This window comes from Pteronotus mesoamericanus, unplaced genomic scaffold (genome assembly GCF_021234165.1).
Source record: "Pteronotus mesoamericanus isolate MK-2021 breed Mesoamerican mustached bat unplaced genomic scaffold, CSHL_Meso_final scaffold_31, whole genome shotgun sequence".
NCBI classification, from domain to species: Eukaryota; Metazoa; Chordata; class Mammalia; order Chiroptera; family Mormoopidae; genus Pteronotus; species Pteronotus mesoamericanus.
In genome coordinates, this window is record NW_026555312.1 from 5,011,605 (window position 1) to 5,031,164 (window position 19,560).

Genomic DNA, 19,560 nt, shown 5'->3' on the forward strand with positions numbered 1-19,560 from the left:
GTGGTCACCATGGGCCACTCATACCCTGTCTGGGAAACGTTAGAAAAAGCACAGGTAGTTGGAATTTAGGTCAGGACCTTATTCTGGTTTAAAGGATTGATTTGTGTAAGAAATTCCCACAGTTGGGACAGAGCCAGAAATAACCCAGATCCCAACTTTACTGCCCCTTGTGTATCTTTAGATTTGTGACTTACCTTAGGTGAGGCAGCTGGTCCAATCTCAGATACTATCTTTCCTCTCCACTCTCCACAGAATCAAAGCATTCAGTGTTACAGTGGGATGCTACAACCACAGCTAAATTTTAAAGTCCAGGAAACCAGTATCAGGGAGGTCAAAGGATTTGACCGAGTCACATGATGTATTGGGGACAGAGCTGTGACTAAGATTCAATCTCTAGCCCTAAAGCTCGTGATTTCTGTACCCATCTCAGAGCCTTCCGGACTCTAAAAAAACAACCCTGAAACTCTCAGAGGAGCCTTTGCACACATGGGACCACCAGGGAGTCTACTAGGCTGGATCTTAGTGTGGCGCACCTCCATTTCCTATTAAGAAATAAGGATCTCTGAGGAGTAGAAGAAAAGAAAAAAGCATAGGAAAACCAGAGCAATTGGATTTTACACTCTTCTGGATGTTGGCTCCTCCACTTTACTTCTGTAATTTCCTTCACTGCTAACTCCCCCTGTAGACTAAAACAAGGGTTTTTCACAAATTCCCTGCGTAAATGAAAAAGCAATATGTAAGAGTCTTAATACTTTATTAACTTAAAACATCACTCTAATAAATATGTATTAACAAACATAATGCACTCCAGAAGATCTAAAAAACAATTTATAAACCTCATCAAAGGAAATTACCACTTTTTTTCTCTATGGTACACTTGGAAGGTCAAGGAGTTGAAGATAGGGCCTTCACTACCACATGCCTGCTACCTTAGACATCTTTAAAAAATCAGCTTCACAATAAAAAAACTGAATATACACACAAATCTTTGAAGTATCTGGTCAGCTATTTTTTTTTCTTATGCTTGATAAAAGCCAAATCGGTCAGAAGGGAAAGTTCAAGATTCTCTTTTGTCTTCTGAGAATTCCTTTGGAGGGAAGGAACAGTCCCAACCACTTGGAGGTGCGAAAGTTAGCTTTTGAAGTGCAAGGGCAGAGGCTGTAACCTTAATCTCTGGCTCCCCAGTACCTAGCACTGGGCCTGGTACCCTGGTAACCGGTGGTCAACAAACATTTGCTGTGAATGTGTGATATCATGTCCAAAGGCACTGTTCTGTGCTTCCACCTCCTCTGATGAAGGCTTCGTGGGCCTCCTGGAGGCCTCTAATCTCTTCTCAACACCAAGTCCACTTTTCTTCAACTGTTTCTTGGGAAAGGCCATACAGCGTATCTTGTAATTTCAGAAATATGAAACTACTTCCCCAAACCAGTTTCTGAGCCAGTCTTCCAGTGGGAGAAATGATTCCTCCAAGGTTTACAGGCAGCACCCAACAGAAAGGGGTCAACTGACCCCCTAGAAGGAAAAAAAGAAAAATAACACTCATTCTTCGTCCTAGATTTTTAAAAATGAGCGTCTGTCTACCTTGCAAAGGTGATTCTTCCTCTTCCACACAAGTGTCGGGTAGGTCAGGAGGAGGAAGGAAGAAACCTGAAGGAACTTCCTGTCTTTGGAGCAGGGCCAGGAATAGGAAGGACTGAGGGGCCAAAGATTTTATCTGAGCCCCTCTTGCCTCCGAGTCTTCAGGTGTAGAGGAGCCCATTCCTTGTGCCCAAAGTACAGTGAGTCATGTGGTTCCAGCTCCAGGACGAACTTTGAAAAGGTAACTTTTCCCTCTGGCAGCTCCAGGAAGTGAGGTGAAGGAGGATCACCCTGCTGGGATCTGCAGACTGGCCTGGGGGGGCCTGAGAAGTCAGAAGTGGGCGGTGGCAAGTGGGGAGGCTGTGCTCCCTAGTGTTGTGTCACTGCTGCTTGTGGCCAGCCAGGGCACTCATTTGAGCCCATGCTGTGTCTCCCGGTGCCGCCTGAGGTCCACCTTCCTCTGGAAGCCCTTCCCACACAAGTCGCAGCCGAAGGGCTTGAAGCCTGTGTGCTTGCGGCTGTGGGTGATGAGGTTGGAGCTCTGGCTGAATGCCTTGCCGCACACCTGGCACTTGTGGGGCTTCTCACCTGCAGGAACAGAGGGGGCGAGGAGAGGAAGTATGAGTCTGTGATGAAGCTAGAGGGGACTCACTGCACCCACATGCTCTTGGCAGCATCTGGCTGCACGATAGTCTGAGGCCTTCAAGTAATTTGGAGGGTGATGTGTTGCAACACAAGTCCTGCGAAGCTGTGGGCGCACCAGGTGAAAGGGTGACTTTTTGAGTGGGGGTTCCCAGCCAAAGGCCTCAAACCGTTTCCTGTTAACAGGAAACACAGCAAAGGCCATGGGCCCTCCCCAGGCTCACAGCTGAATCCACCTGGGGAGGACTCCCCTGTCTTTAGAAGCAGAGAGCTCCCACAGCAGATGTTCAACAGGACGGGGTGGGGGTGGGGGTGGATGTTGTCCTTCAAACCATGTGACTGTTCTCATTCAGAGGAAGTTTTCAAATCTGAGTTTCCTAGTGGGGGTTAGTTTGTATGGAAGAGTGAACCCGTCTTCTTTCTTGCTCTTGACGGACAATAGAATGCACCTGAAGTATGAACATTTCTCAAAGTCTTATTTTTAAAAATCCACATTTGGGCCACAAATTATTTCTTAAGTTAGCTGATCCCTTTCCATCTTGATTTTACTTTCTTTTTATGAGGTTAATCAGAAGTTAACTCTTCACCATAGATTAATAAATAACAGATTGAAAAGGTTTTGTTTTTTTCCCCCAATTCATGACCTGTTTTAACATTTGGGGAAAGAGCATGGATTTCCAAATAGCCTCAGCATGGCATTATAGTCAGGGCTTGATGCTGGAAAAAATGCCAAGTAGATGAAGTTTGTGTTTGAGGAACCCTCCACCCCTCTTACTGCACCCCTTTCTGCCTTCATGCTTCAGATTTCCTTGATAAGGAACCACCCATCAAAACTTATCCTATCTCTTTAGGGTCAAACAAATCTGAGAAACGAATTCTAGCTATAATGTAAATGTTTGATAAGGGCTTAATGTTTCATTCAGTCAAGATCCTAGTTGCATTTTGATAAGCGTCTTGAATACCTCTACTAAAAGGAGTGAGTTACATGGAAATTTCAGGCACCGGGGCATGATAAAAGGGGGATATTTTTCTGGGTTTTCTGATGGGGGCATCTGCACCACCCAGGCATGTTTATAAACATTAATGTTAAGTGTTTGGAACACTGCAATTTGTTTTAAATCAGTATTCATATTCTGAAAGAAAACAGATTTCTGGTTCTAATGTGTTGTTGATTATTAAAGACAGTGCTTCTGGCATTGAAGCTGCCACCTACACACAATCAAAACATTAGGGAAAGAGGACAGAATTGGAAGTCAGAGCATTCCATGGCCCCAGGACCTTTGGTACGTCATTCCATTTCTGAATTTCAGGATGGTAATTTCAGCTCCTTCTTACTGGGATGGGATGGCAGTAAGAAGCAAATAAAGTGATAGACTTGAAAGCACTTTATAAATTATAAAGAATTATAATAAGTACAGAATTATCAGTATTATGAACTTGCTGATATTTTTAAGAGGTCAGTAAGTGAATACAAGTTTTTTCTATCTACCAGCCTCCATGACTCTGAGAATAGAATACAATAAAGAGTAGTCAAGGGCATAGACACTTGAGGTGAGACAGACCTGAACTGAAGTCCTGGCAATGTGACCCCAGGCAGGTTACCTAACCCTCCTGGGCCTCGCTTTCCTCATTTCTAAAATGGGAATCAGGAATAGTCTCTATCTCCCAGAGTTCTTACAGCATTAAGTGAGATCATGCATTTACAAAGTACTTAACAGAGAGCTTAGCAATGTTTACCATTGTTTTCCCCTCCTCACTTTGAATAACCTCTCAGACTCCTAAATATGCAGCCAAGAGACCACACATAAGCCCCGCCTCCAAAAGGCTGGGTGGGAACCTAAGAGAAGTCCTCAATCTCTAGGTAAACATTTATAGCAAAGGCCCTGAAAGGACCCTGGAGCTTCATATTTCACCCAGAGCAGGCAGCATTTGGAGCAGCTGAGAAAATAGAGCAAAATATTCTCTCAAGAATAGGGAAACTGCAGGTGACCTGTTCTTCAGATACAATCCCAAATCAAGTCCCCTCTGTGGAGAACCATGTGTGTAAATGAACCTAAGAGAATCTACCTCACCTTCTTTTACATACTGCAGGGATTAGGTCTCATTTGCCACTCATTCTGCAGCCAGAATATCACAGAGAAGGTGAATTATATTGGCCTCAGGGACAGAACATGTCCTTGCCCCTCACCCCTCACGGGATGTTCCCTACAAGCAAAGGGCCTTCAGCTCACCAGTGTGGATGAAGGTGTGTTTTTTCATGTCTGACTTCTGATGGAACCTCTTGCCACAGTACTGACAGGGGTAGGGCCGGGTGTCTGAGTGGATGAGGAGGTGTGTGGACAACGTCGACGACCTCTTGAAGCTCTTGCCACAGATCTTACAGTCAAAGCTCCGTTCCTGTGGAGAGAAAAATGTGCCATTCTCCTTACCACTAACCTAAGGAAACCAGAGCTTTCGTTTCTTCCAGACTCTGTTTCCAAAGAGCCTGCCCTATTATTTTCTCTCCTTCCATTGATTTCCAACCTCTCCCCTCCCGACCCTTATTCTCTTCCCCCGTATCATTTTTTCTACCCAAACACTTTTAACCCACAACCCTCCACACCCCATGGCAAAACCGTATCCCCACCCTGCTTTTTTGACACCCACTTACAATAACTTCTCCACCCTTCCCAACGTGAGGCTTAGACCTCAGTCATTTGAGATGCCCCCTCCCTCCAGCCAGTGTGGGTGTTGACAGAGATGAGCAAATGCTTTTTCATAAATAAGTATCCGTAAGTAAGCATTGTCCTGTCATAATTACTTGTACACTAATTTGCTTATCTACCTTCTGTCAGCTAAACTGTAATCTCGGCGGGAGCATCCTGTCAGGGATCTGGTGTGTTATAAGATTCGCATGAGCCTATCACCTGGAAGCTGATAGGGCAACAAATATTTTAAATGAATGAATCAAAGCATAGCAGGACAAACATGCTACTAGATGCTCTAAATGACCAAAGATCTCTCCTTTGCAGTCAGGAGGGGCCAATGCAAATTGAATGACCCCCATTTGGTACAAAGAAACTGAGGGAAAGAAACAGAGCCAATAAACACATCAGCAGCAAGAGTGCCTACAAACTTTCCTCAAACCCAAAGCAATGATTAGAATCATACTCTGAAGGCTCCCAATGACATGACACCAAACTCGAGGGCTGCCTCGAGGACTGAGCTGGCCACCATCCTACCTCTTTCTACACACCTACAGCTAGGCAAGGGGACAGGGCCGAGGAGAGTGGGCGTAATCCGATCCGATTAAGTCCAAGGAGGAAGCCGCCGGTTGGAGAGCGGCTGGTGCTGCACGGAGAAGCAGACGGTCCCGGAAGGAGAAAACCTAAGCAGGGCCGCGCAAGGCCGTGCGCACCCCTCCCCCGATCCCCGCTTACCTGTGAGTGCACGGCTTTGTGCTGCTCCAGGCTCACCGCGTGCCCGAAGGTCTTGCCGCATATCTCACACGCAAAGGGTCTCGTGCCGCTGTGAGACCTGCGCACGTGCACCTCGAGCCCGTGCGGCGTGGAGAATACCTGAGGCGGGTGGGGCCGGGGAGAAGGCCGCTGAGAGGGGCCAAGGGGCGCGGGCGCGGGCGCAGGCTGGGCGCGGACTAGGGGCGCGGGCGCTGGGTAGGCCAAGCTGGGCGCGCGGGAGCCTCACCTTGCTGCATTTGATGCACTTGTAGGAGCCACCGCCCAGCAGCAGGCGAGTGCACAGCAGCTCCGACTCCACCTTGACGCCAGCACCCTTGTCCGCGTGCAGCCCGTGGCCGCGCTCCGGGTACAGCCCGCCCGCCGCCGCCGCTGGCCGCTCGTACAGCCCTGCCGCTGCCGGCCCGAAGTCGCCGTAGAGGCCCAGGCCCGCGCCGCCTCCTGCGCTACCTCCCCCAGGTGTCCCGGCCCCCGCGCCGCCAGCCGTCCGTTCTGGGCCGTACAGCGCAGCGGGGTGGCCTGGCTCCGGGCTGCGCTCGCAGAAGAGGCCCAGGCCAGCGCCGCGCTCCAGGGCTGCGCACGGCCGGTAGCTCTGCACCAAATTCCGCAGGTCAGACCCCGCCAGGCCGCTCCATGAGTACGGCTTGAAGGGTAGGGGAAAAGGCTGAGCTTCGTCCAGTGATGGGCACACAGACTTCTCTGAGGCTGCGGAGACACAAGAGGGCATCCGGTCAGGCTTCAAAGGGACGGCCAGGCACCCAGCATTTGTGGAGCATGCCATGCACCAGATGCCACGCTAGGTGCCAGGGACCCTCCCAGGATAAAACGCAGGCCGGGTCCCTGGAGCCTCGAGGACCACTGGAGGCAGCAAGGCAGCGAACAGATAATTTACATGACATCGGGTCAGGAGGTAGGTAAATTCGGTGACAGCACAGCGGAAGATCATGACGTTTAGAGGGTCTTTCCTGGCTCGACCAGCGCACCTAGTGGTCCCACAGAGAAAGGCGCGCCACACGGTCTGCGCTGAATAAATGCTCTGAGCTGAGCTGCGAGGTACGGGAAGGCGGCCACTATTCTGGCCCTGGACAGCGCTCTTGGGCAGAGTGCCCGGCGCGGGCGCGCCCCGGTCCCTACGTGTTCCCACTCGGTCCCTTTTCTTTCCGGGACGATAAGAAAGAAACGGGAGGACCAACAAAATGTGGCCCGGCCTACCCGAGAGGCATCTGCCTGGCAAATAAACAAACAAATAAACAAACAAAGGGGGGTGGGGAACTCGAAGGCTTTATCATTCCTTAAATTACTAAGTGCCCAGTCAGTGCAGGTAACAAAGGAACAGCTGGGAGGGGGTTTGGGGCTTGAACTGCCTGCCGACTACTACCCAGTCCCATCCAGCTTAACAGAAATAAAACCATCCAGATTTCTTAGAAAGTAATTTACAACTAAGGTTTAGCCCCAACTCTAAGGGGAATAGCTTTCCGAATTCTCAGCTTACTTCATCCCCCAGCCAACATGAATTTTGCTAAAACCAGATTCCCAACATATACTTTCTCTAAGTGCATACGGATTTACAAATCTGTTCACACACTGCAGACTGCAATCCAAGCTAGCCGCTCCAGAGAGAGGTGCACCCCGAGTTTCCGTCGGAGAGAGGCCGGCGGCGCCCAGCCCTGACCGGGCGGTGTCCCGCACAGTCAAAGGGAGCCCTCCGGCCGCCCTCTCCCAGATGCACTCGCTGGACCTACGCCTTTACCGAAGTCCACGCACTGAATGCGGGAGGGGGTCGGGCGTGTATTTTAAAACTAGTAAATGCAATCTGGAAATAACCAGCCCTTGGCAGATGCGGCTGGTCTGCGCACTCAATCCCCCGACCCAAACTTAGACACGCCCCACCCAACGTGCTCTCAGTTTTCTTGAAACTCGGTTGCCGGCTGGAAATGAAACCAGTGTGCTGGTCCCCAGAAGTGGACCGACCAGGCAGAACGAAAAAAATAAAATGAGCCCCCAAGCCGCGCCGGCTAGGACTCAGCGGGGGGGCCGAGATTTTCTTCTGGGATGGGTCCCTCCTGCTTGGCGCCCAGCTCTGCCGGGCCCCACGCCGCGGGAGTGAGAGTAATTTGTAAAGGCAACAACACTTTCCTCTCAGGCCGCCCAGGTCTCCGTTTGTTTAGGACTCGGGACTGGGCGGGGGCGGGGGCAGCGGGGGGCGGTCTGGGTCCTGGGAGCCCAGCCTCCTAAACAATCAACTCCGGCCGCAAAACGAACCGTCGACGCTGCCATCGGCCGAGACGACTCAGTTATTTTCTCTCACCCACCCGTTCCGCGCAAACGAATTAGGACGGGATGAACAGCCCAGGTCCCGCCGCCTCAGATGCCGGCAGCAGACTGTCACGGACTGTGCCCACAGCTTGCTGTCACAGTCCCAGAGAAGCCGGATGCCTCCCCCTGGGGCCCTATACCCCATGAAAACGCTCCCTCCTCTAGGAAAGACTCTTCGCCATCCATTTAGCATTTCTGCGCCCAAAGCCGCGCGGCTTCATTCCTCGCCTGGAGGTCCCTGCCGCCCGGGCCCCAGAACTCCCAACGGGTCCCTACCTGGAGACACAGAGGGCGACGGAGGCCTCCAGAAGTCCTCAAACTCCGAGCTCCGGTCGCAGACGCTGCCCTCACAGCTGCCGGGGGACGCGGAGGCTCTATCAGGGGCCTCGGTCAGCTGCGACTCGGGAGACAAACGTCCCCGGGGCTCCGCCTTCGCCCCCAATGTGTTCGAGGTGCTGTCTGCGGAGAGGAGGCAGTACAGGGGCTCAGGCTGCGCCTGATTGGGCCCGACGGTTCGGAAGTGGTGCTCCCCAATCCTTGGCACCCGGGCGACCTCCCCTCTCCCCGACCTGCCCGGGAACCCTTCCGGATCCGAGGGCGAGAGCAGAGGCCGTGGCACCTCGGCGACAAGCCATGGGTCGGGGGGACGGGAGCGGGGGTGGGGGGTGGGGGAGACTCAGGACCGGACTGTAGGAAACAAAACACACAGCAGAGGGGACGACGGGCCTCCCTTCTCGGTTCCTGGGGGATGGTGTGGCGGGGCTCAGAGTCTACGTCCCCGGGAGCAGCCCCGCCCGGCCCGCGCTCCGCACCTGCTCCGCCTGGCGCCAGTACATTCTCCAGTTGAAGGGAGTAGTCAGGTCCCGGGGAACGCGGCTGGTGGTAACTGTGAGCCTTCTTGCTCTTCACAAGGAACGAACGCGGCATGATGGTCGGGCGCGCACCCCACTCCGTTCCAAGGGTCCCTGGAGCCACCGTCACCAAACTGTCACCCCGAGTTTTTGCTCAGCCCCAACTAGGCGAGACCTGCGAGAAGAGACCCGGGTGGAAAAGGGGTCAGCGCGCTCCGGGCCCGGGAATGGGCAACCGGGCGGAGACAGAACTCGGGCCGGGGAGGAGCGAGAAAGGCCCGCGAGAGGAGGGGCTTGGCCCCACTGCGCCACGCTCACCAGGTGGCACTCGGACAGGTGGCGCGAGCCCGCTGCCGTCTCCGCCACAGCTCAGCGGTATAACCCATCCTGGGGCCCGGGCTCAGGCCTCTTCCTTCTGCCCTGCACACGCCCCTCGGCCCCTCCCCTTCTCTAGCAAAACTCGCTCCAGCAATCAAACTCTCCGAAGAGCTGGTGTACGGAACGGGCCAGCTATTCCAACTCGACCGTTTACTGCCCACTGGGCTCTGCTTGGGGGCTGGGGAAGAGCGAGGGGGCACAGGGATACCTTTAGGGCTGGGGGATGTGTCCGTGGTCGGGACCCGGAAGAGGCTTGCCAAGCCCTCCAAGAGCCGGCTACAACCTGGAGTGAAAAGGGAGCACACTAGGTGGGATGAGGGGCGAGGTCGGGCGCGGCGGGGGGGGGGGGGGGGGGGGAGGGAGGGCGACTAGAGGTAGTAGAGGCTGGAGAAAGATGGTAGAAGAGCAGAGGGACATGAAGGTGAGGCGGGGGGAGTGGCAGAGGGCCGACCCCGGCCATGGGAGGAGCTCGAATCCTGGTGACCTTACTCGTTCCACACTCTTTCTTGCCCCACTCGGGGAAAAAGTTGACGTGGAGACGTGGGTGCGGAGGGAACAGACAGGGTCTGGGGCGAGATACCACAGACCAGGGAAACCTAACCTTGAAAACCAAGTCCCAGCAAAAGCACTTTCCACTCTGCTCACCAAAACGCTTGTCCTGGGGAAGTTGAGCCCCGATCCGCCCGCGCTGCCTGGGAAGCGCGCGGTGTCTAGGAGTCCGCGGAGAACTAACAGGTCAGCGGACGCGGGAGAACGCAGGCGGCTTTGGCTGCGGCCAGAGAGCCGAGGTCCGAGCCCGGGAGTGTGACAGAGCTAAATGCCCGCTACGTCCCTCTCATTAACCCCCCAATCAGTTCACCTAATCCCGGGGTCGAAACCTGAGCCCAGCGAAGAGGCGGGGTAGCGCCTCCTGCTCTACTCGGGTCTCCTGGGGGGCGGGGGGGAGCGGCGGCGGAACTAGGATGGCTAGGGGGTCTGGGGAAAATGAATCTGCCTTCCTCCCCGGGGTGAAGACGAAGGGGACTGGGCTCACTTGAGTGCTGTAGGCTCTTCGAAAGAGCACTGCAGCTTTCTGTGGCCTTGGCTAGTTCAGAAACAAGGGCGCCGGGGACTCTGGGCCGAGGCAGGACCCCTTGTCCTTGGACGTCGCGAGGCTTAGACTGCCAGAGCAGGAGCCGCGCGGCTCCCAGGGCAGGATGCAGGACACAGTCTAAGTCAGCCCGTTGACGCTCTGGGCTTAAAAAGACTCCTAGGGGGACCCGTTCCCTGGAGGACATTCCACTCCCACTGTGTTCCCTTCTCTGGGAGGGTAGTGCGGACAGGCTTGGAAGAAAAGACGGCTGGGACTTGTAGCGGAACCCCAAACGACGTTTCCTGCGTCCTATACGCCTGACTTCCCCTAGGGATGAGGGTGCTGCCCTCCCCCGTCTGAGTCGGCCCCAAGAGTCGGAGCTTCAGGAGGCTTTGGGGTGCTGGGCTGACCTAAGACGGCGCAGGTCTGCTGCTTCAAGTTTCCCTGCTCCCTTCGGCGGTATAATCAGACACTACGAAGGCAAAAACCAATTCCTTAAACAACATGAAACTCAGTGTTACAGGAAAACGAGGTGAAAGGGTCCCGAGGGCCTGCTGCGCCTTAAGTACCCGGTGGCGCGCAGCCGAAACGCGGTGGGCGGGGGCAGGGGCTGAGCTGTCCGCGTCCGCTCTGTCTGGACTCACGGGGACCGCGCGGGATCAGGTTGGCAAGGAGGCCGCTTCCCCACCCGGATCACAGCCCCACGCCTCTTTTGCATCGTGGCTGGTTCTGCGGGTTTCTGGGAGGGTGGAATGAGTAGGGGGGTGGTAGGGCCCAGCGCTAAGCGCGTGGGAAGGCGACCTGGCTTAGCAGCTGGCGGCGGGGGGCGGGGCGGCCCTGTCTGTGCGCGGGACCGCAGGCCCTTGTTCACGGTCAGGGCCTGGGAAGGCGGGAGCTGGAGGCACAGTTGGGGCAGCCTCCTGCTTTGCTCCTGTCTCTCTGCTCCCAGCTGCCGCCGCCTCCCCACCAGATGTTTTCTTCCCGGGTGGATCCTGCTCCCCTGCAGAACCACCAAACGTCCTGGATCCAGATCCCCAGCCCCGCCTTGCGGGCTGCGCAGGGACCCAGCTGATAGAGCTCCCGGCGCTCCAGCACAGCTGCCCACCGCGGATGCGAACAAGCAGCTCGTCTGTTTGCCCCCGTAGTGCCCACGTCCTCCAGTTTTCGTGGTCGCCCCCGCCAGGGAAGGAGGTGCAAAACAGGCGCAGCAAGACCTACCTGCGGGGTCAGGGCGCGGGCACCGCGCTCCGAGAGTTTTCAAACTGAGTTGCTTTCGGGACAGACCGCGCGCTCTCGCTCTCTCTCTCTCTCTCTCTTTTTTAATCTCCTTCCGAGCTCAGCCCCCAAAACCACAAGCTTCACTTCCTGAGCGTTAAGGAGTAGCTCGCTTAGCCCTCTTAGACCTGCCCCCCCACCCCCACCCCCCTGTCTGGCGGCGGGGCGCGCTCCTCTTTTGTTCAAGGGGCTCGGTGGATAGGGGACCCAACCTTTCCAGCCGCTCTTCCCGGTGGCCCTCCCCCGTTGTTTCTCTGTGGGACGGCGGGGGTGGGGAGACCCGGAGGACCCAGGCACTAGAAATGACTCGAAAGAAAATGAACTATTCTTGACTCTTGGGAGACTTCCGCAGCAAGAAGAAGTCACAGATTCAGGACACAGATTGACTGGAGCTCTGGGAGTGGAAGCGCCCAGCTCAGAGGAGGCTTCCCCGCCCATCTGGCCTGGGACACCCCCCCCAACCCCCGCCCCGCCGCTTCCACCACCACCACCAACCCCGCCACCAGCTTGAGCTGTGTCGCCCCCGGGTCGAGGCCGTGAATCACCCGCCCGCGGTGCCGCCGGCCTGGAGCCCGGCGAGTGGCCGCGGCGTCCGCAGAGCGAAACCTGCCCCGCGGCCCCGAAATAGCTTGTTGTGGAAACACTTCGGGATAAATACGCCCAGCGAGGCTGAAAATACCTTGACACCCAATCCGAGAGGTTTGCTCATTTCCCTTTGGATTTAGGTAATGGTTAAATTTGGAAGAGGTGGGCGAGCGCCGAGCCCCCGGCGGAGCGGACGCTCGCGGCGCGTCCCCAGGGCGCCCGGCTGGGCTGGCGGGCACCCTCCCCACCACACGCTCACCCTTGGGGTGCCGGGTCTGCTACGCCTGCGGCTAATTTCCGGTGGTCTGAGCTGCGAAATTAAAGCCCGCGCAGAAGGGAGCGTGCGGGGGCAGCGACAGTGGCTGCTCCGCTGACCCCGCCCTGCCGCGGCCAGTGAGGGGAACGGGATCTCTCTTAGGCGCGGGCTCGGCCACCGCCTAAGGTCCTACCCAGGCACCTGGGTTTTAAGGGAAGCAGTAAAGCGCCATAAAAGCAATACGTGGATGATAATTGAAAAGCAAATCTTTGCCGGCATTGTGTGTTCCATGAGGGTGAGCAACTGGATCTATAGCATTATGTCCCTGGTAGTCTCTTAACAAATGTCTGGACGGAGTAAATGAATAAATGTCATTAATTAATTCTATTAATAGAACTGGAAAAAGTTAAAATCTCACCCATAAGTTAAACAAATGCAGCAACCTCCGACACTAGACCGTATGCCATGATCCCTAGTGTGGCCTTTTGTGTGTATTTAAGTCCAAACCTTCCCCCAACGAAGGTGGATGTCATTGTAATTATGTCGCTTTTCTAAATGAATGGACTTAGATTTGGCCACTGCTTCATGCACAGTAAGTCTCCAGAGTCAGATACCGACAGAAAGGAGTGGTACTCCTCAATTCTTGCAAAATAACTACCATGAACTACATTAATTCAACGTTGTTATGGAAAAAAGGAAGTCCCTTGGAGCCCTTCTCCTAGAGGATGTTTTTTAAAAGTGATTTTTAATTTGCACTGTAAATCTGAAGATTTGCAGAAAATATTTGATTACCACAGCAGTGCTTCAAGCATGCTTTAATAAATAATATTTTATACAGCAATGGCTGCTCACCTACTATGTGCCAGGTACTGGACTAGACACACATCTTAAATTGTGTGCCTAGGTGTCCTCGTCACACTACTGTTCATTTGCTTAACACGCCCCTTATACGTAGATGCAGTGGTAACCAACCTGAGTCAGAATGATTACAAATATTGAATTAGCTGAAAGGAAATTAAGTACATTTTCTTAAGTTATTTGTTGTGTGCTTTGTCTTGGTCTAAGGTCTAAAAACCTTAAAGCAGTCCAAAACAAATCTTTCCCTTATTCCTTCCACCCTATGTAAAGCAGAAAAGGGCAAAACTTTAAAAGAAAATGATAAATGGGACAAAAGAAAATTTATTATTAATCAAGTTCTAGAGAAATAGCTGAACCATTTCCTGTGCACATTAGCAAGTTCAAAGTTAAAGCTTCTTGAAAAGGCACTGTGACTATTTAGTAGTTTAGTTTAGTGTTGCTGTTCAAGGTCTCAGAAAACATGAGGACAAATAATCACTTTGCATAGCACCTTAGAATAAATCTATTTCACTCAGATTAAATCTAGTTGGCTTGCTTTGTTTGCCCATTCCAACCTCTGAGTTTGCAAAATAAAACTGGGGGCTGGGAAAGGAACATCCAGAGACAAGCAGGTGGGAAGGAGATGACACCAAATTCCCCTTTTTCTGTTTTGAACCATGTGGCTGTATTACCAATTCAAATAAATAAATACACACTGAAAATATTTAACTAGCAAGATCAGGTAATTTCCCAGTTTTATAGTGTTGAAATGTGACTTCCACACTTGGGGGGAGCAGAGGAGAGAAGTAAGAAGAGGGACACCCAGAGAGGTTAAGAAAAGAGCAGCCAGGAGCCCAGACTGGAAATGATGATTGAATGGACCCAGCCCTGGCAGACTGGCTCCTTCGGTTAGAGCATCATCCTGATGCGCCTGGGGCGAGGCGGGGGGGGGGGGGGGGCGGGTGGTGGTGTTCCATCCCTGTCAGGGCACTTACAAGAAACAACCAACGAATGCATAAGTGGAACAACAAAGTGATGCACCTCCCCCTTCTCTCTCTCACAAATCAATTAAAAAAAAAATGAACCTGACTTCTACTACTCCAAGCTACCTCTCATTTACTACTAACCTGAGAGTAAAGAGAATAGTGCAAATTTTTAAAAGCTAGAAAGGATCCTTACCCCAACATGTTCCTTTGAAACTGAAATAAATCTAATCATAAGAAGAATGCAGGTTTGGGGCATAATTTTCTATAAATACTAATTTTCATAAAAGGGATGTTACATTTACTGATTTCATCAGTAATTTACTAATTGCTATTAAATAATAATAATGTATCTGTAGATGCCAAATAACAAATGGCCGTCTTTATATAACAGACATTTCCAAGCTCTGGCCAATGGACCATTTATTTCAAGCAGGCATCTCATAGATCTGAATTTCCCTACAATAAAAGATCTCACACACACACACTCTCACACACTCACACAGCCCTGGCTGGTGTGGCTCAGTGGATTGAGCGCTGGCCTGCAAACTAAAAGATCGCAGTTTCCATTCCCAGTCAGGGCATGTGCCTGGGGTGCCAGCCAAGTCCCCCATTGAGGGTGAATGAGAGGCAACCGATTGAGGTTTCTCTCCCTCTCTTTTTCTCTCTCTTCCCCTCTCTCTACAAATAAATAAAATTTTAAAAAATAAAATAATAAAATTTAAAAAAGTGTAACAGGGTATTGACAGTTTCTTTCAAAAAATTTTTATTGTATTTTTCTATTACTATTTATCCCCCTAACCACCCCCTCCGCACGGCAGTCACCACACAGTTGCCCACGCCCATGAGCGTTTTTTGCTCCATCTCTCCACCCCTAACCTCCCCCGCCCTCATAGCTGTCACCCTGCTCTCCCTCTGAGTCTGTCTCTATTTTGCTTGTTGGTTTGGTTTGTTCATTAGATTCCACATATGGGTGAAATCATATGGTATTTGTTTTGTCTGTTTTTTTCACAGAGCTTTACAGTTACCATCTCTGTTCTATTTGGGGGAGGCATAGGAAGAGTAGGTAATCAGAAACCCCAGGGGGGTGATGCCCCCATGTGCAGCATATATTCCTGTAATGAGTGCCTCATTTGATCCTCACAGCAATGTTACCAGGAAGGGAAAGAGCCCGTGTTTTTTTGTAGACAGTCATTTGTGGGTATCAACGTCTGTTCTTCCAGTTAGTACCCCTGTGACCTAGAGCAAGTTAGCACATCTCTCCCAGCCTCGGTGTCTCACCCATAGAGTAAGAATATCTACTTACCTTGCAAGACCGTGGGGCAGTCCTTTAACTTCCACTCTTCACAGGTTCCTCGGGGCACCAAGGATGGAAGAACGTTCCCAGTGAGGGTGTCCTCAATTTCATCTCCTTGTTCCGGGTCCTGCTTCGATTTTTCCCCATTAAGGCAACTCACAGGGACTAAGATTTTATTTTTTAAATCAAGGTCAGAGAAAATGAACCAAAGATCTATTTTCATTTCTCGATAGTCTATGGATTTATTTGGGGGAAGTTAAATAAATATCTTGTTTTAGGACTTAGTTTACCCATCTTTAAACAGGAAATGCCTTCTATGTGTCAAATATGAACTACTGGATAAAGAGTAGCTGTGGGAGACACACTGAAAGTAAAATCAATGTTTAATCAGCACAATAAAAGGGAAAAAAATCACAGGATGGGACTGGGCATGAGGCTCCTCTGTAAGCCAGACAAGAGATTATATCTATATAAAGGAGGTGCTTTATTTTTGTAATATATGTTTCATCATAAATTATATTAGGTATAATTTGATAAAGAAAAAAGTGGAAACTCCAGTAAAACAGCTTTCTAGTATCTTAGCTCTGCTTCTTTAAAAAAAAAAACATAATTGTAATCATATCAGTACAAATGTGTATTCTGCTTTTTTCACTGAATATTATAATAATATTTTTTTCTACTCTTGATTTTTAATTTTTTAATTGAACAAGACTATTTTATAGTAACATTTATTTCAATAAATATCATGAATGACAATCATCTTTGCTCTAATATTATTTCATTATTATCAATTGCTATAAAAAGATTCTATCAACTAGCTTACTATAATTTACTCAATCACACTGTCTTAGTGTATAGCTTGTTTTTATTTTTCACTACTTTAAATAATGCAATAAAAAGTTTTCTGGATATAGCTTTGCTCACATTTTAAATTGCTTCTTTAAGGCATATTTTATGGGTGGAATTTCTGGATCCAAAAATGAATATTTTCAAGGTCTTTGATACATACCAGAAAAAGTGTTTTGGATAGCATAAGACAAAAGAATTCATATCACTTAAGAAACAATTAGAAGATTATAAAAATCAACTATGGGAAAGCCATATTTTTATTAAAGACCAGAGATAGAACAAAGCTTTATTTTATGCACATGAAGTATTTATTAGACAGTGACCACACCCTGTCTTATTGCCACGGTTTTGTCCTCATGGTATCAAATAAATTATTTAATTTTTGTTTTGGGATTAGCTATCTTTGTGGGTATAGTTAGAAATTAATTATATATTTTTCTAATTGTATGAATTCAAGGAAAGTAAGTGCAGAGTGATAATTGTGTGATGACTTAACTCAAATGTTAGGTAATATAATTGTCTTTCTTCTACTCTTACAAGTAGCAGGCTATCAAAATAAAATTCAAATTACATTATAAGTCAGAATAAGATTTGGTGGTATTATCATTTATGGAAAGTGAGTAATGCTTTTTTACAAACATATACAAAAATTGGGAAATGGGGTAAAGGAGAAATTTGGAGATAAGCAAATTAAGATAAGACTTACACTATGAGTAAGACCCAATTTCGTTATAATATTCAGAATCTTTTCAAACATGAAGAAAAACACTGTTTTATTTCTAAAAACATTTTGGGATTGATATATTTAAATTTTGACACATTATAAAATATACTCTATTACTATAAAAATTTTAAATTAAACTTTACAGAAAGGTTTCAAACATCTGAAGGAGGGGGCTGTTAGCTTTAGTATTCAGAGTTCAAATGTGACAATTGTTAACCTCACCACATATATATTTTTACATTGTTCCTAAGAACAGATTGAATAAAGTGTCATCTTATGTGTGGGCTGCATGAGATGACTCTTCATAGAAACATGCCTGGCGTGAACTTTTATGGAAAAAAAAAAGGAGTAGATTTTACTTGGTGAATGGAAAAAGTAACAAGAGAGAAAATGTAAAAAAATTTTTTTTAAGGTTTTCATCATTTCCTCCAGGATGTTCGGTGATCATTTTACCCTACTCCAGATGAAACATTTCACTTTCAAACAGTAAAGGCTGTACATTGTAACTTTTAAAAATTACAAAATACAGCTCCTCTAGAGGGAATATCTGATCCTATGCCTAGAGGTAAGATGGGGGTTGAAGCTCCTGGAAACCTTGGGCCATCTGTGAGTCTGGAGAATCAGTCCATGTGAATAAGCCCAAGCTCTCCCTCAGAGACAAGGCCCTGGGTGGGCAGCATAAACATACCCCCTCAGCCCTACCACAAGCTTCTAAGCATCACCTCGGCAGGCCCAGGGTTTCCGGCATTATCACAAGACCAGAAAACAACTCAATAAGTGGCTGAACACAGCACAGCTACGTGATAGGATGTCTGAAAAGTAGATGAAAGAAAAAATTAAAACACACTTCCATATCCTGCCACCTTAGTTTAACCAGTCTAACCACTAGTACTATTTAGAAGTGTGTTTTTCCAATTTTTTAAAAAAGAGTCTAGATGTATATTTTGCATACTGTGATCATATAATTGTCCATTTAGATGATGTGTTATGATTTTTTTAATCCACCTTTTACTGGACAGTTGGACTGTTTTCTTGTCTACTATAAATGATGCTGTGATTTTTAAAAAATTGCACTTAAAAAAAATTTCTTTTGTCCTCACCCAAGGACACTTTTTCACCACTTTTAGAGAGAGAGGAAGGGGGAGAGAGGGGAAAAAAATGATATGAGAAAGAAACATCAATTGGTTGCCTCCTTTCTATGCCCTGACCTGGGATCAAACCTGCAACCTTTAGGTGTATGGGACCCCGCTCCCACCAACAGAGCCACACTGGCCAGGGCAGCTGCTTTTGGGATTTTAGGTATGCATAGTTCTTTCTTTAGGATTGAAGAAGTAGTATTGCTGCATCAAAAGGTAAGAACATTTTAAAGTTTATGAACACATATTAACAAATCATTTTCCCAAATGAGTGTAATAATTACACTCTTGCCAAAGAAAAGTTTAAATACATTAATAATGAGGAGCAGCCGAATATAGTAATTAAAAGTTTGGCCTCTGAGCCAGATGCCTATAGGCTAGAAATTCTGGCTCTGTCATTTATTATTCTTAGACAAGTTCCTTACCCTCTCTGTACCTGAATTTCTTATCTGTAAACGTGGTTACAATATTAGCACCTATGCCATAGGTTATTGCACTGCACAGGTTCAACAAGTTCACAGATGTGAAGTTTACCTTCGAGTAGGCATTTACCATTAGTTATCACTATACACTGAGCACACTTCAAGGCCCTTTCATACATAGTCTCTAACCAATAAAAAGCCTGTGGAAATAGACCATTTGCCACCCCAGATCACACAGCCAGAGAAGGACAGAGTGCAGTTTCAAACCTAGGCCAGCCTGGCTGCAGACCCTAGGCAGGGTCTGGGAGGTAGGCCTTAATGTACGAGCAGTAAGTTGCACAATCCAGCAGCACCTAGGACTTGCCAGGAAGCATTTTAATGTAAATTTCTGACATCCTCAATCAGATCAACCTCCTGAGAAACTCAGACTCCTTTCGCTGGCTCACAGGCCTCACCCACCACAGGAGGCCTTGGGCTCTGGGCTTTCCAAGGTCACCTCTAGCTTTCACAGTCTACGGCCCCATTGAATGGAGCAGAGCATGGAAGCTGAGGCTGGTAGAGAAGTGCCAAAGATCATTGCCTCTTCCTAAAATATTCTTAACTGTTCCTATTGTCAGGGAAATGCCAATTTAGCAGTAGGGGCCACCATGAGCTTTCATTTGAGCTTTAATTAAAGCACATTCGATTTCCAGTCAAGATGGTGACCTAGGCAGACATGGCTCGCCTCTTCACACAATCACATCAAAATTACAACTAAAGTATAACACAGCCATCACTCAGAAACATCAGAAATTGAGCTGAATGGAAGTCTGACAATTACAGAATTAAAGAAACCATTCCCATCCAGAAATAAAGAAACTGGTAGGAGGGGCGCAGATGCGGAATGGGCTGGTCACACATTTGT

At 49.2% G+C, this 19,560-nt stretch overlaps 1 protein-coding gene across 1 annotated transcript; it reads right to left on the minus strand.

Annotated features, from left to right (window-relative positions):
* Positions 1-1,987: 1,987 nt before the first annotated feature.
* Positions 1,988-8,948, minus strand: GFI1 (growth factor independent 1 transcriptional repressor). The gene is made up of 6 exons (XM_054592058.1): positions 8,804-8,948; positions 8,268-8,450; positions 5,905-6,380; positions 5,640-5,777; positions 4,452-4,617; positions 1,988-2,166 (listed from the first exon to the last, which is right to left on the minus strand). The coding sequence occupies exons 1-6, from the start codon at positions 8,916-8,918 to the stop codon at positions 1,988-1,990; spliced, it is 1,257 nt and encodes a 418-aa protein (XP_054448033.1). The 5' UTR covers positions 8,919-8,948.
* Between the last annotated feature and the right edge of the window lie 10,612 nt (positions 8,949-19,560).

What these genes read in the sequence shown, in the direction of transcription:
- GFI1 (XM_054592058.1), bottom strand. Translation starts at nt 8,918, where the DNA reads ATGCCGCGTTCGTTCCTTGTGAAGAGCAAGAAGGCTCACAGTTACCAC. An exon ending in ACAAAGCCGTGCACTCACAG is followed by an intron (nt 4,618 to 5,639) that starts GTAAGCGGGGAT and finishes TTCTCTCCACAG; the next exon opens with GAACGGAGCTTTGACTGTAA. An exon ending in ACACACCTTCATCCACACTG is followed by an intron (nt 2,167 to 4,451) that starts GTGAGCTGAAGG and finishes CTGTTCCTGCAG; the next exon opens with GTGAGAAGCCCCACAAGTGC.